General features: G+C 33.6%; 1 protein-coding gene across 2 annotated transcripts in view; it reads right to left on the bottom strand.

The window, feature by feature from the left end:
- Positions 1-13,936, bottom strand: part of LOC127964480 (collagen alpha-1(XXVIII) chain-like) — a 38,744-nt gene extending 24,808 nt beyond the window's left edge. Inside the window, exons 1-8 of one of the 2 annotated variants that reach the window (XM_052564697.1) lie at positions 13,873-13,936; positions 13,419-13,518; positions 8,310-8,534; positions 6,569-6,785; positions 5,665-5,820; positions 3,400-3,974; positions 1,600-1,620; positions 135-194 (exon numbers count right to left, since the gene is read on the bottom strand). In XM_052564697.1, the coding sequence (XP_052420657.1) occupies positions 135-194; positions 1,600-1,620; positions 3,400-3,974; positions 5,665-5,809 (801 nt within the window). In that variant the 5' untranslated portion in view covers positions 5,810-5,820; positions 6,569-6,785; positions 8,310-8,534; positions 13,419-13,518; positions 13,873-13,936. The remainder of the gene's footprint in view (positions 1-134; positions 195-1,599; positions 1,621-3,399; positions 3,975-5,664; positions 5,821-6,568; positions 6,786-8,309; positions 8,535-13,418; positions 13,519-13,872) is intronic. The other variant, XM_052564698.1, reaches the window with a different exon arrangement.
- Between the last annotated feature and the right edge of the window lie 323 nt (positions 13,937-14,259).

Here is a 14,259-nt window from a genome sequence, read left to right on the forward strand (position 1 = left end):
AAATAATGCCTGTCTCTTCATCCCTCAACGGAATCCGTACCTCTTAGGAATAGAAAAAAGGAGAAAAATGTGCCTGTGGGCTCGCGTGGAAACACGTCCCATGTTGGAGGAAATTTAGAAGTGAAAATACTCACCGCCGGGCCGCTGGGTCCTCTCTCGCCCTTCTCGCAAGCACACTTCAGGGACAGAGGACACTAAATATAGAGGAAAGAGTGTAAATAAATGGAAAAGCCAGTTTTATTTGCTTTGTTTCAATAAGGCAGAGATGGGGAAAAACTACTTTCTGGCCGAAAAAAAAGAGTGTTTGTGTGTGTGCACACTAAAAAAATGACCGTAAATTGAATGGTAAAAGACTGTAAAAATGCTACAGTAAAAACCTGTTAAATGGTTAGTAGTAAATTACCCTACTATATACAGTGTAAAACTGTATTAGACATTACATGTGATTTTACGGTAGTATACCGTATTTGGAAGCGAAAAAAACTAGAGTTTACAGTGAATACAGTGAAATTTGACATTCTCAATTCAATGCATTACATTTCAAATTTGATGTTTTTTTGTTGTTGTTGTTGTAAGATTAAATATTTCTTCTTAGGTTTTTTTTTTTTAATCTGTTTTGTATATTAGGGTTGTATGTTACACCTAATTTTGTCTAATGAATGTTTATTGCATTATTTAAAGGGGTGGTTTACTGTTTGTTTTTTTTCTAGGCTTGATTGTGTTCAAAGGGTGCAGTCTAACATGTGTTCATGCTTTGATAAATAAAAAAACATAATATTTTTCACATAATTTACCTTTATTCCACAACGATCTGTCCCTTCTCTGACAAATGCCTCGATTTATTTTCTGTTTTTATTTTTTTTTTATGTCCACTGCTGTAGAAAATTTGTTTTGAAACTTGTGAATCCATTAGAATCGTTAGAAGACAGAATCACGATTCCTATATGCACAGATTGTTACGTGCATCCCTAGTTTACTCTTCCTCTTCTCTATAGCAGTATAACCTTTTCCCATTCTGTTGCATGTTCCTGGGGGCGGGTTTTTCTGGGTTTGTGATGTAACAGACCTTTTAAAAGATGATATGTCCATTTGCATTGAACTTTCAGCGCTACAACTTTGCAGATATTGCTTATGCTCAAACAGCAACTAGCAAACCAACTAACGTTAAAAAGTGAAATCGCAATCAACCACCCCTTTAAGTTTCATATGTGTTACCATGGTGGTGTTTAGTGTTTGTGTGAATGACACTGTGCAACTTCAATATATGTTATTATTTAAAAGCTGCTTGTGATGGGCTTTGGTTCATCATGTGACTTTCTCATCATCACCGGCATTTGGTGGTTATCAGTGTGTTACTAGGTACAAGCTACAAAACAGATTTCAGTACTTCAATAGGTTGATATATTAACATTATATCAGTTATATACGTTATTTAACTGTTGAAACCATAAAAAAAATGTTGCTACCATTTTTTGTTTACAGTAAAATTCCAGTAACTACAGCTGCCATCTTTTTACTGTAAATTTTACCGTAAATTTTTTTTTTTTACAGAGCATTTTAAACTATTACCATAAAATACTTTAAATATTATTTACTTACCCCATCGTTTGCCAGCTGAGCCTGTGTAGAGAGTAACAGGACAAAAATTAGATTCTGTCCAAATTTTAGCTGCTTTATTATAATTGCTGCTCTTTGGCAAGCCTTTCATTTGTGCGGTTAGGGTAAACAGTACAAACAGTTAATATCAGGCCATACATTATACAGATCTCCCAGAACAACAAATGTGATTAAAGGAAAGGGTATCATTTAACATGCCTAGTCTTGCTTTACATTGGAATTATATCAAAGTGTTACTGTACAAATGAGGGGGAAAAAATAAACCTGCAGGATGTATAATAACAGTATAACAGCAGGAATGACAACAAGGATTTATGGAATATATAAAACCAGATGCATAAGCGACAACAGGACGTGTTTACTCTAGTCATAGTAAATGAAGTGTAGAAAGGCTAATCATTAGCTGTCCCAAAACGGTAAAAAAAAAAAAAACACAGCACAGCACATAATTATTTTATCTTCTGTGTTTTCTAAATACAGTGTCAAATATGATTAGCTTGTCTTGTCTGCTTTAAACTGTTTTAGCAGGTCTCCCAGCCTGGCCAAATGGCAAGTCCAACCATAAAAACCTGGGCAATTAAGACCAGCAAACTGATTTTCCAATGATTAATTTTGATTTTCTTTTTGTCATTTGTTTAAATCCCAACATTAACTGTTTACTCTGTCAGCGTTTAATGCAAAGCATAAGAATAACTCTTTTGAATCAGTTATTTGATTCTTAGTGAATCAAACAGCAGAACCAATCCACAGCACAACAAATAACTCTTATGAGTCAACTCAGTTATTTAAATCAATCATTCAAAAAGATTCAGATGTTTGTATAAGTCTGAGGGATCATCTGAATGGACCCAATAATAATAATAATAATAATAATGTAAAACTAATAGAAACAGTATACAGTATAACAATTAGTCAGTTTTAGAATTTTAAGAACTGAGTCATGAATGTGCATTTAGAGTGAATTTACCATATCCTTGAACTAGAACCTTGCTTGGAATTCCAAATGACTCTTTTGAACTAATTCTTTTTAGTGAATCAAAAACATACAGTGCAAAAAAATATTACTATCCTAAAAATAAATAAAATAAGTTGAAATTCAGCAGTTAGCTACCGTTTGAATCAGTCTAAAATGGAAACACCATTTTCAAGCTTATATCTTTAATTGGCTGTGTCGAAAAATGTATGATAAATCAAGTCAAATCCTGGAATAAAATGGAACGTTGTGAACTGAAATGGAATGAAATCTGGAAATCTATATAGATGCCCAAATGTGAACACAGAGCTCTACTATGTTAGTTGGCTTCTTCTCTGTTGGAGAAGTGTTAGTGGCTTGTAACTCTTAAAACACTCTTGAACAAGCCCAGACAGAATCAGGAGACTTTTTGTATTTCCTGAACTCATTTCAGGGAAACAATTGCTACACTTTATTTTAAGGCGTCCTTGTTACCGTGTGCATTTACTAACTATATGGTAGGATTAGGGTTTGGCTTAGTGTTATATATGTAATTATGCATAATTTATTGTCATAATAGAAAGTACAATGTAACATTTAACAAGGACACCTTCAAATATAGTGTTACCAGATAAATCTGTTGAATGGATTTGAACAGTAATAAATGAAGCTGAATATAGCCTTATTGGTAGCTGAAGCCAAAATAATGAACACAAATATACTCAAGTTGCTGGAATGAGTATGATTAGTGCAGTTCCAAGAAATGTGTGTGGGCCTGTCTATGCATACAGTATGAGAACAGAATGAGTGATTGGCAAAACCATACTTACAATCTGAATTATGACTTTTTCCATGACGTTCGTGTCCTGTAGATTATAGAGGAATTTGCTGGCTGGTGTACTGGCCAGCAGTCTCAGGTTTGCTGTGTTGGTAGGGTCATTGGCGCTACGGGTGATGCCAATCGTGAAGACCTTCACGCCCTGGTTCTTTGCGTCAGCCATAGCGGAGAAGATATCAGGGTTTCTGGGATGAAAAGTCCCATCTGTGAGGAGCAGGGCGATCTTGATGCTTTCTGGGCTCGATTCTTCCACAAATATCTTGGTCATGTTGGTGATGGCGTAGGTGGTGTAAGTGCCGTGGCCGATGTAGGCCATCGGTGCGATGCTGCTCTTGAAGCTCTCAGAGCCTCTCCACTGTTTAAGGGTCTGCTCGATAATGACGTGGCTGCTGTACTGAAGCAGGGCCGCTCTCCAGCTGAGTTTGCGACTTGTGTCCAAACGGATGCTCTGGAGGCCTTCTATAATGTCCATAGTGAACTGTTTCTCCTGCTGGTGGTGGTCCTTGGCCGTCTCAGAGCTGTCCAGCAGGAAGGCCAACTCTAGACTGCAGTCTTCATCCAAGATGGCTGATGCCACAGCATGGGCAAAAAATGGAAAGAGCAGTGTTAAAGAAAGATTCAACACAGTCAAATAAAAGAGGAAATTCATTAGGCCGCCATATGTTTTTTGACAAAACATAAATTAATACATGATTCATTTTGACTAACTATTCATTTATTCCCTGATATGTAGTGTATGATTCAGCATATTTCACTGTACTTAGTTTAATATTGTCATTAATTAACACAGCTATCAACACCACAAAATGGCCAACACTGTTTTCAGATTAATAAATAAATAAATAAATAAATAAATAAATATATATTTTTTTATAAATAAATTACTTAAAATTTATATATTTAATAAATATAAAATATTTAGCAAATTAGATGTTACATTTATTGAGTAAATTACATAAATATATATTGAGTAAATTAGACCATTGTGGGAAATTAAGTGTTTTATAAAGTGAAGGTCAATTTACTATATATATATATATATATATATATATATATATATATATATATATATTAGTCAATGACAAAATAATGTGTGTGTGTGTGTGTGTTACTGGAAATATCTAATATGTTGTGTGTAAGATAACATTCATAATGCATATTAAGAAGATTTATATTTTATAAAGTATATTTATACTGAGTAAATTTGATAAATTAGATACATAATATTTTAAAATATTTTAAGGAAATTACATTATATAACTACATAAATAAATGTACATATTAGATATATTAAGTAAACTGGATAAATGATAACGTTTGTTATAAAATTGTTCATAATAACTTATCTATAAAATAAAAGTTAATTTATTAAAATAATAATAATAAAGTAAATTGACTGCAGCAATTTGTTTGCATGTCGTTCCATTTTTCATGCTTCGTTCAATTCAAATTCCAGAATTCCAGTTTTAACTTCAATAAAATTGGGAATTTAAAAGGCAAATTCACTTCTGAATAGTTTCTGAATAGTGCTCAGTGCTAAGCCCTGCCATTTATTTAGCTATTTGTCTTTTTTTTTTCTGAAAAAGTTGCATTACTCCACAATGTTTCAGAAAATGTCCATGTCGTCGTACAAAAAAAGAAGAAAACTAATCCTCCAAATCTCCTAATAATCCTTTTTGGACTCATGAAGCAATGCAGTCTGTCATCTGATCTTCCTTGCAACTCAGCAGCTCATCAGTCTTCATGTCACCAGTGACAAAACATGGCCTACCAGCTCTCATACAGATATGAATAAATCATGTTCATGTTAAGAGAACTGAACGCCTCAGGGCTCCAAAATCACTACATCCAGACACATCCTCCTCCGGGACGGCCTTTAAATATGCTGCTAGTATGTCTAGTATATCCTAACATGACATTGCATGTTTTAAGGCATAAAACTAACTTTATGTTTCTTAGACAGTACGTGATGCACTGATAGCGATCCATGATTTTACAGCTTATACATAGTAAAGAAAAGACACAAATATCCTTATTGGGTGTCAACCACTTTTATGGGTGAAGTAAACATCAAATGCATTAGCAACCATAATGTGACACATCTGAGTGAAACAGGATATTCAATAAGCAAACATGTAGGAAATGACTTGATTTTATCCATTGACAATTGATTGGATCATTAAAAATCAACAAAATCCACAACAGACCATCTATATCATTTATTTACTCTACTAAAACAATGCATGCACATTCTCACCTTGACCGTCATGTTTCTGCAGAACGGCTGCCGTCTGTCCTCTAGTCTTAACTCTTGTTGGTCCAGTTTTTTCTTCATAGAAATCCTGAGCCCAAACGCTCAGCAAAACAAAACACAACACAGACCAGCTTAACGTACGAGCCATGACCGCCACTCCTGCAAAAATCATAATATATTAGTATACTAATAGAAACTTGAAAAGAACATGTCCAGATCACAATTTACACTTAAATCAAAAGAGGAAGATTAAATTGTGCATGAATGGAATTAAGCTTATTTTAAGGCCATTAATTGTAATTTTCTTTATAATATCACAAAACCTTTTATAAAACAACAACAACAACAAAAAATGGCAGCAACGAATGTCACATAAATAGTTTCACTTGCAATGCAATTTTTATATTTATTTTTTTTAATGCAAAACACATGATCTTTCTCTGCAAAATCACATTTCATGCCAAAATCATGTATGAAGAGAATTAAGCTTAGTTCATGGCCATTGATTGTATAAATAAAAATGGCAATAAGAAAGTTCGCAATGTAAAAAATGTCCTCAAAATATTACATAATAATTTTCATTAGTGTGAAAAAATATGGAAAACGTCATGAAAATGTCACATGCAATACAAAAAGATAATTTATTCTCATTTTATTTATGAAAAACACATTTTCTTATTTTCTTTGTTTTTTCCTCAAACGTGAATCAATAAACCATTATCTATTTCCAAGGGCACATAAAACAAAAATGATATTATTTTTATACAAACCTGCTTGGCATGTACTATACATTATAGTAGTATATAACCTTCCATACAGACTTAATTACCCGACTAAAAATGCAAAGCTCAAAGACAGCAATAAAAGAAAGGCTCATATTTTTATTAGCTGTTGAAAAGTGACTCACCTTTGGCAGCAAAGCCTCTTGCCACAAGCGAGCAGTGCAGGTGTGCAGCTCAGCGTTCCTCAGGTGACGTCTGAGTGAGTGAAGCAGACTCTGAAGTGAATCACCACAAGTAGACGACGTCCTCAGGCTGTATCTGCCGCTGTCACAGCCCATTTCCCTCCCACTTTTAAGGCGAGGAGGACCCACCGAACTCTTTTCTGCATGTATCCCCTCAAGACTGCAGAGAGAGTGAATCTAAAAGCTTGGAATGTACCATAAAAAATTATAAAAACAATGCTCAAAAGATATTTAGGCTTAAATGCATTATTATATTATTGAAAAGCCCTTGCTACGTGTACGGTGTTAACCTAACTGAGACTTGTTATAGCACTTATATCATTGCTTTTTGTTGTTTTTGATTGCTTCCACTGTCCTCATCTGTAAGTCGCTTTGGATAAAAGCGTCTGGTAAATGAATAAATGTAAATGCAAGATTTGTGTATTTGAATTGCACTTAAAAAGTCCTTCGACTTGGACTACACAGTTTTGATGCATAATTATCAGTCCTACATAAATGAAACTATAAAAACCTCTATAAAAACCGAATGTGTTTTAAATAAGCAGTAACCAGGTTTATTTATTTGTCACCAATGAGTCCCAATTGGTTTCAATGCATTTTAATACATTGTATATTGGTTATTCCAAATATGAATTACTTTTGTGATTTTTTCTTCTACTTCTTAGAGTCGTTCATTATGAACTGTCATTGTGAAGTGAATTTGAAAAGATATGCGGATGTACAGATACTGACAGTACTATTCTGCTGATCTACTACTGCTGGTTTAGGCTTTTATGCCACAGGACAGGCTGAAGATATATGAGACGAGGCAAACAAAGAGGAATATGGGTGGAGTTAGTTTTACAAGTCTTTAGTCTTTCTTCAGACATTCCACGAGATGCTAAGGTGGTTGTCATGATGATCAGAGGGCTTGACCTCAGCTAGTCTTTTCTTTAGCATTGTCCGTTCCCTCGGTCCTGGTCATCAGGGGTGTTGCACTGGCTTAAAATAGCACCACAATGTGAAGTGAGATCATCCCTGCCATTCTGAAAGAAATACTGAGCGGTTTCCAAACAACTATGATATATACACACTGCTGTGCAAAAGTTTGAGTTGATTTTTAAAGCAGTCTCTTAATCAACAAGGGGGAATTTATTTGATTAGAAATATATTAAAATAGTAATATTATAAAATACTATTGCACTTTAAAATAGACTTCTACTATGTAATTTATTCCTGTGATGCAAAGCTGTATTTTCAGTATCATTACTCCAGTCTTCAGTGTCACATGATCCTTCAGAGAAATCATTGGTATATACTGACTTACTTCACAAAAATTTTTATATAATCATTTTTGTATACAGCTTTGCTGCATTATATTTTTGTGTAAACCGTATTGTATTTTTTGGTGAGTAGAAAGGTCAAAAGAACATCATTTATTTGAAATTTGTAAAAGTATAAACAGTAATTTAAAATAAATTGCATGGCCTGAAGCATGTTTTGATGTTCACTAAATAGTCAAATATATTATTAAAATTCATGAGAATATAACATTTTCCCATTTTACGGATAGAGCTGTACATATTTTTTTTTTTTTTATAAAATAGCACAAACAGAAAAAAAGCTGTATGGCAACAAAAAAGGAATAGAGGAATGTTTGCAGTTTATATATTATCTGGGGCATATTTTTCGGTTGGTTTCTGACCTGAGTGTGAGCGTATGTGACCTGTGACCGAAGTGCAAGTATGATACAAGTGTTTGCACGTCCAGAAGCCGAAGCTGTTTTCTTCAGCTGTGCTGTGGGTGACGGGGATTTCAGTTTCAGACTCTGCAGGCTATGACTGACACTCTGGAATGCTTTGTTTCGGGAGCAGCACATTCTACCCTCTCGGTGCCATTGTGAACCATGGATAAGGATTATGGTAGAAAACTATGAATGTAAAAGAAAAAAAGAAATCTCTTTATTATTTCAACAGCAACAGGAATGGAGAGCTGGGGCCTGTTCCATAAAACAAGTTTACAAAATAAGCCAGGCTTATTTGGTTAACTAGTTTTATGAAACAGGCCCCAGAAGCCTCTTTCTTCTCAGAGGTTTTCCTAAGATTGTTTTTTTTTTTTTTTTTTTGCCAGCTTTTGTCTTTTGGTGGAAATATTCTTTAAATTGTTATTTTAGTCAGTTATACTCACCTAAATTGGCATCTGTTTTTAGTCAATATAAATAACATATTCCCAGCGATAACATTCTTAGAACTATTCTCTCAAAGTTCTGAACAAATGTAACACTCCAGTAACATTATTAGAATGTTCATTCAAAGTTTTTTTTTTTTTCTGGAAATTATTTTCATTATTTTTGACCCTGGACTAAACCAGTTATGAGGGTAATTTTTTTTGTATTTATACACAACCTGAAAGCTGAATAAATAAGCTTTCCAGTGATGTATGGATTGTTAGTTTAGGGTAATATTTGTACGTGATACAACTATTTTAAAATCTGGAATCTGAGAGTGTAAAAAAATAAACATTGAGAAAATAACATTTAAAGTTGTCCAAATCAAGTTCTTAGCAATGCATATTACTAATCAAAAATTAAAAAAATATATTTATGTAACATGATCTTTACTTTATATCCTAATGGAATAAAATAAAAAAAAGGTATTTTTGACCCACACACTGCATTGTTGGCTATTGCTACAAATATACCAGTGCCACTTTTGTGCTCAAGGGTCACATTTTGATGTTTGTCTAACATTTAAAAACTTTTTTCAGTGTTCAGGGAACATTCAAGGGCAGCATATGTATAATGTTTGAAAAATCATAGAACAGTCCCATTGCATATTCAATTTAAAAAAAAATGGTTTTCAGTACTTAATGGCAACATTAGCAAAATGCTCTCAGAATTGTATTTTTGTTAGCTGGGTTAGTGGATGAAAACATATAAAAGTAAATTCAACACATGTATAAACATGCATCACCATTTAACATAAATTAACAATAAGAGTATACTATTGTAATAATGTTGTGAATCTTTATGATTTTGTAACTCGTCATACAGTTACAGAAAGAGCATGTTCACAAGATGACTGACATATTTTGACTTAGTCCAAATGAATTAAATCCACAAGTGAATTTGAACAGATTTGATTATTTAAAATCATATTTGTATAAATCTTTATTCCTTAATTCAGTATATTTTAATAAAAACAATGATTATCATCACAATGTTTCATCAGATCTATCATTGACAATTCTTCACTGACAAAATGTTGTGTGGCATTTTTGCTAAATGATTCCAAATGCAAATTTTTCATCAATGAAATTAAATATTTTTATTTACTAATGAACATTTTGTTTCTCAAATGTAAAGCCAAATGATCTTCTTAACCTAAAGGACTAAGGCAATCTTAAAGGTGCAGCTCAGCCACAAATGATGAATTTTCTCTGAAGACTGACTAAATGAAGCATGCATGCAGCAGTGCTCTGCTCTTTCCATTGTTAGTAATCCCAGCTGTGGAGGGAATGAACAGCGACACACTGGAATGACTGTTAAAGCTGCGTTTCTTTAATAATACGCATCAAAGGCGAGGAAATGACCAAGAGATTTATCAGGTGAGAGTCTGTGCAAAAGTGCAGATGTTGGGGCGTGGCTTCAGTTGTGGGCGGAGCCACAATTGTGGTGGGAGTTTTCCACCAATGCAAGTTTGCACTGCTGTCATATTAGGAGGTGGTCCAGGATCATCAGCCTTTCAGTTTGCAATTCAAGCTCCATTCTCCAGCTAATTTTTCAACATGGAAGTAAGCTGTTCACTGTGAATGTGCCAGACTTTATTAGCCAATAGGCCTATAGGTAAATAACTACAAATTTCCTATACAAACCAGTGTGTTTACGACTACAATCATATATTAAAATAATATGATAACAAACAGCAGTTTGCAATATCAAGCGACTTAACATACTGTTTTGACACAGCTAAAAAACTGGATGTAAACTGCTATGCTATGTTGGAATTACTATAACTGAGTTTCCAGCTAATAAAAAGTGTCACAACTTTGTCAAACTCTGAATTACAAGTTGGAAACTTGGAAATTGTGGAGGCTTGAACATTTAGGGAAGTTATGTGGTAAGATTGTATTATGAAAATTATTCTCTCCAAGCTGCATTTATTTGATAAGAAATATATTAATATTGTAAAATATTTTTTGAATTTAAAACATGAGTTTTGTATTTTAATACATTTTAAAATGTATTTATTTCTGTGATGCAAAGCTGCATTTTTAGCAGCCTGTACTCCAGTCTTCAGTGTCACATTCTAAGATGCTGGTTTGCTGCAGGAACCATTTCTTATTCATTAAAATAAATCATTTAAAAGCTTGAATGAGTGCCACTGAGTATTTGAACAATATAAAAATATTATTGCAAATTTTATGTTGTTCATTATTTGTGATACATTGTGACATTATTTTTTTTCATATTTAAATCTCACGATTTAGACATTAAAAAAGCAATATGACAGAAAGGGGTCCAGAAAGGGCCTCAAGACACCATAATACATCCTTTTGGCAATACTTTGGCATTAGACCATGCTTGAATCATTATAACAATAAGACTTTTCCTTATTTTGGAGTAAAATGTGCATGTGGGCATCGCTGCTTAAAAAAATGGATTTTGAAACTAACGTTGAAATCCGATCTCCCAGAAAAGAGCTCAAAAAGTCTTTAAAACCAGCCTCAAGACTTGCAAACCAGCTTAGGCCAGTTTAAGATTTTTTTTTTTTTTCAGGGATGTTCTTATAAAAATATTTTTTTTCATTTTGCTTTTATTTATACTCAAAATGCTTTACATATCATATAAATAATAAATTAAAAGATCTTAACAGTCAAGTCCTCTCTCCAACAGTGTGTTTGGAAAGAATTACAACAGACAAAACAAAAGAGACACAAACAGAGTCTTTGACACCATTGACACCATTTGACACCATTCCAGTGGTTCCCATCTAAGGCAATTCCCATATTCACATCACTTCTGAGGAAGAAGATTGTCATGGCAGTGGGGTAAAGAAACACTGACCAGGTCAAATGCAATCAAAGGCCAGCTGCAATGGTCAGTTATGGCACGGACGCAAACTTGCCTCAACTTGATAAGATGCATGAAATGGCAACGTGCAATTACGAGAACACAAAGGACTCCAGCATTTTGACCGCAACCTCACAGCCATTAAAAACTCACACGGATGATATAAGGACTAACATACCTAACCTCAAAGGTTAAAGATCTGAGCCGGTTCTCAGGTTCACATCCTAGAAATACCATCATTTCTGAAACAGAAAATGCTCTGCTACACGATTAAATATCCTCCAATTAGGACTCAAATATTTAAATGAAAACATCTTTACCTAGTTAACTCGAGACTAACATGCTATCAGGTGTGAACATCTATAAATCCATCAAGATGTTCTATTCTATAAAACATATATACAGATGCAGACCAGATGACCACTATACAATTACACAAACTACCTGTTATTTCCCCATATATATTAGTTCAGAAAAGACACCAAAATGACTACACTAAAAATTACAAAGAGCAAAACGTTGGCAAGTACTGTAGTTTTATGCCCAAGCTTGTTTATTTGTAAATGAAGAAGACATGCTGTTGTTATGTTATCAGAGCAAGGAGGAATACATGTTGAGTCAATACATGGCCTTAAGTGCTGGAAGGAAGTGGAACTGCAAAGTGAACAATGCATTTCTATATGTGTTATATCGCTTGAGAGCTTTAACTAACACAGTTTGAATGGTTTTATATTCTCAGGAACGAGGCTACATGCAGAACAGTACAATTTATCACAAATATATATATATATATATATTTTTTTTTTTTTTTTTTTTTTTAAATGCTTGGAATAATGCAAATGCATATATATAATATATTTTGAAGAATTGTGGGATCCAAACACCATTGGAACCTATTTATTTTTATTGTATGGACAAAAAGGGGTGAGTAAATAATAACCCAACGTTATTTTTTGGATGAACTATTCATTTAAATTTGAACATTATAATTAATTACAAAGTTTCTGCATGTCCTTCCACAAATTAAGTCTTAACAAATTCTTAAATCGGAGCAGAAAGTCAGAAATTCATAAAGTTAACCCATTAAATGTTGCATTGCACTGCAAAAATCTTCCTCGGTATGTTTTGTTTTATAATACAAATATCTAAATATTCTTAAATCTGGATATTAGGCAAATTGAAGATAAGAAGTGTAAATTAAAACATGAATAAATATCTGTCAATATTATATTATGTTGATCTTTCTGAGGCCAGCGGCAGATTTGTGTTTTGGTTTCATCATTTTGATCAGTTTCTTTCTTTCTCAAACAATGTAATTTTGCATCTTTTTATCTTGATTTAAGAATCTATATAGAGTAATGGAGGTTGGTTGGAAGTTGTATTTTCAGACTTTGAAGTATAATACAAGGCATTTACAATCAGAGACCATATTAATGTATATAGTGATGTAATGTATTGTGTTCCATTCATACCTGCATTCCAATAAATGTTCTTTAGTTGATCTTATACATAATACATTTTATAAAACCTGCAGAAATCCTGAATTATCTGATAAGCATCATATGATATAACCATCTTGGTTGGAGAGAGCTAAAAAAGTTGTTGGATTTCAAACCCTTCTAAATTTGCTAATTAGTTTAAAATGCCCTTATTTGAAAGGCAATATCTGACTTGAATGTAAGACCCACAATCATCAGAGATTTTTTAAATGAATCATAATCAGATGTTTTTCTTTTAACAGACCTTTTTCAACTCATTGCAGGTGTCCTCTGCCCTCTCTAAGGCGTCCTGTAGTTCCTTCACTTTTAATTCTCTGTTCACGGCTACTGCTTCAATTTCAAAGCTGATAAAAAAAAAATGTAAACCATGAGAAAGGCAAACTAAGCATAAAGATACACAAAGAGGACTGCCTTTATCATACTTTTATGGTACGTACTTGAGCCTGACAGTGTTATGCATTATGTACTTATCCTCAAATGGAAAATGAGGCATTCTGGCTGACATTAAATTGTATGTTACATGGAAGGAAATAAGTATAAGGAAATAAATGTATAGTGTTGGAATGACTTGAAGCTGCGTAAATGATAATGAAAGTTTCACGCTTGGGTGAACTATTCCTTTAATAAACACGGAATGTGCTATCCATACAGAAAGTCTAGTGTTGCATAAGTCGTTTCATGTGTTTTGAGATTCATACCTGTTTTCTGCATCCAGTCTGCCGTTCTCAGCTTCCTGTCTTTTCCGCTCCTGCTACTGAATTTAACAAAATGAAATTAAATTATTTTAACTCCATCTGAAAACAAACAGCAATGCAACTTATAATTTATATTAAATCTAGGCTGACCATACATTCTCTTTTTCCCAGAAGTGTCACGGCTGGGTTACTTCATATTTGCTGATTTACTAAAAATGTAGTTTGACCAATAGCGTGCATGCATTGTGCATAATCAACCAATTGTGGCATGCGAGAAGGTGGGACCTTTGCAGAACGGTCAAAGCAATGCAAGTATGCATACATATAACGTATGAGGACTGCAGAGAGCATGTCAGTAGGCAAACAAAGCCAAAACCCTGACATTTTATG

The sequence above is a fragment of the Carassius gibelio genome, chromosome B9, assembly GCF_023724105.1.
Source record: "Carassius gibelio isolate Cgi1373 ecotype wild population from Czech Republic chromosome B9, carGib1.2-hapl.c, whole genome shotgun sequence".
NCBI lineage: Eukaryota > Metazoa > Chordata > Actinopteri > Cypriniformes > Cyprinidae > Carassius > Carassius gibelio.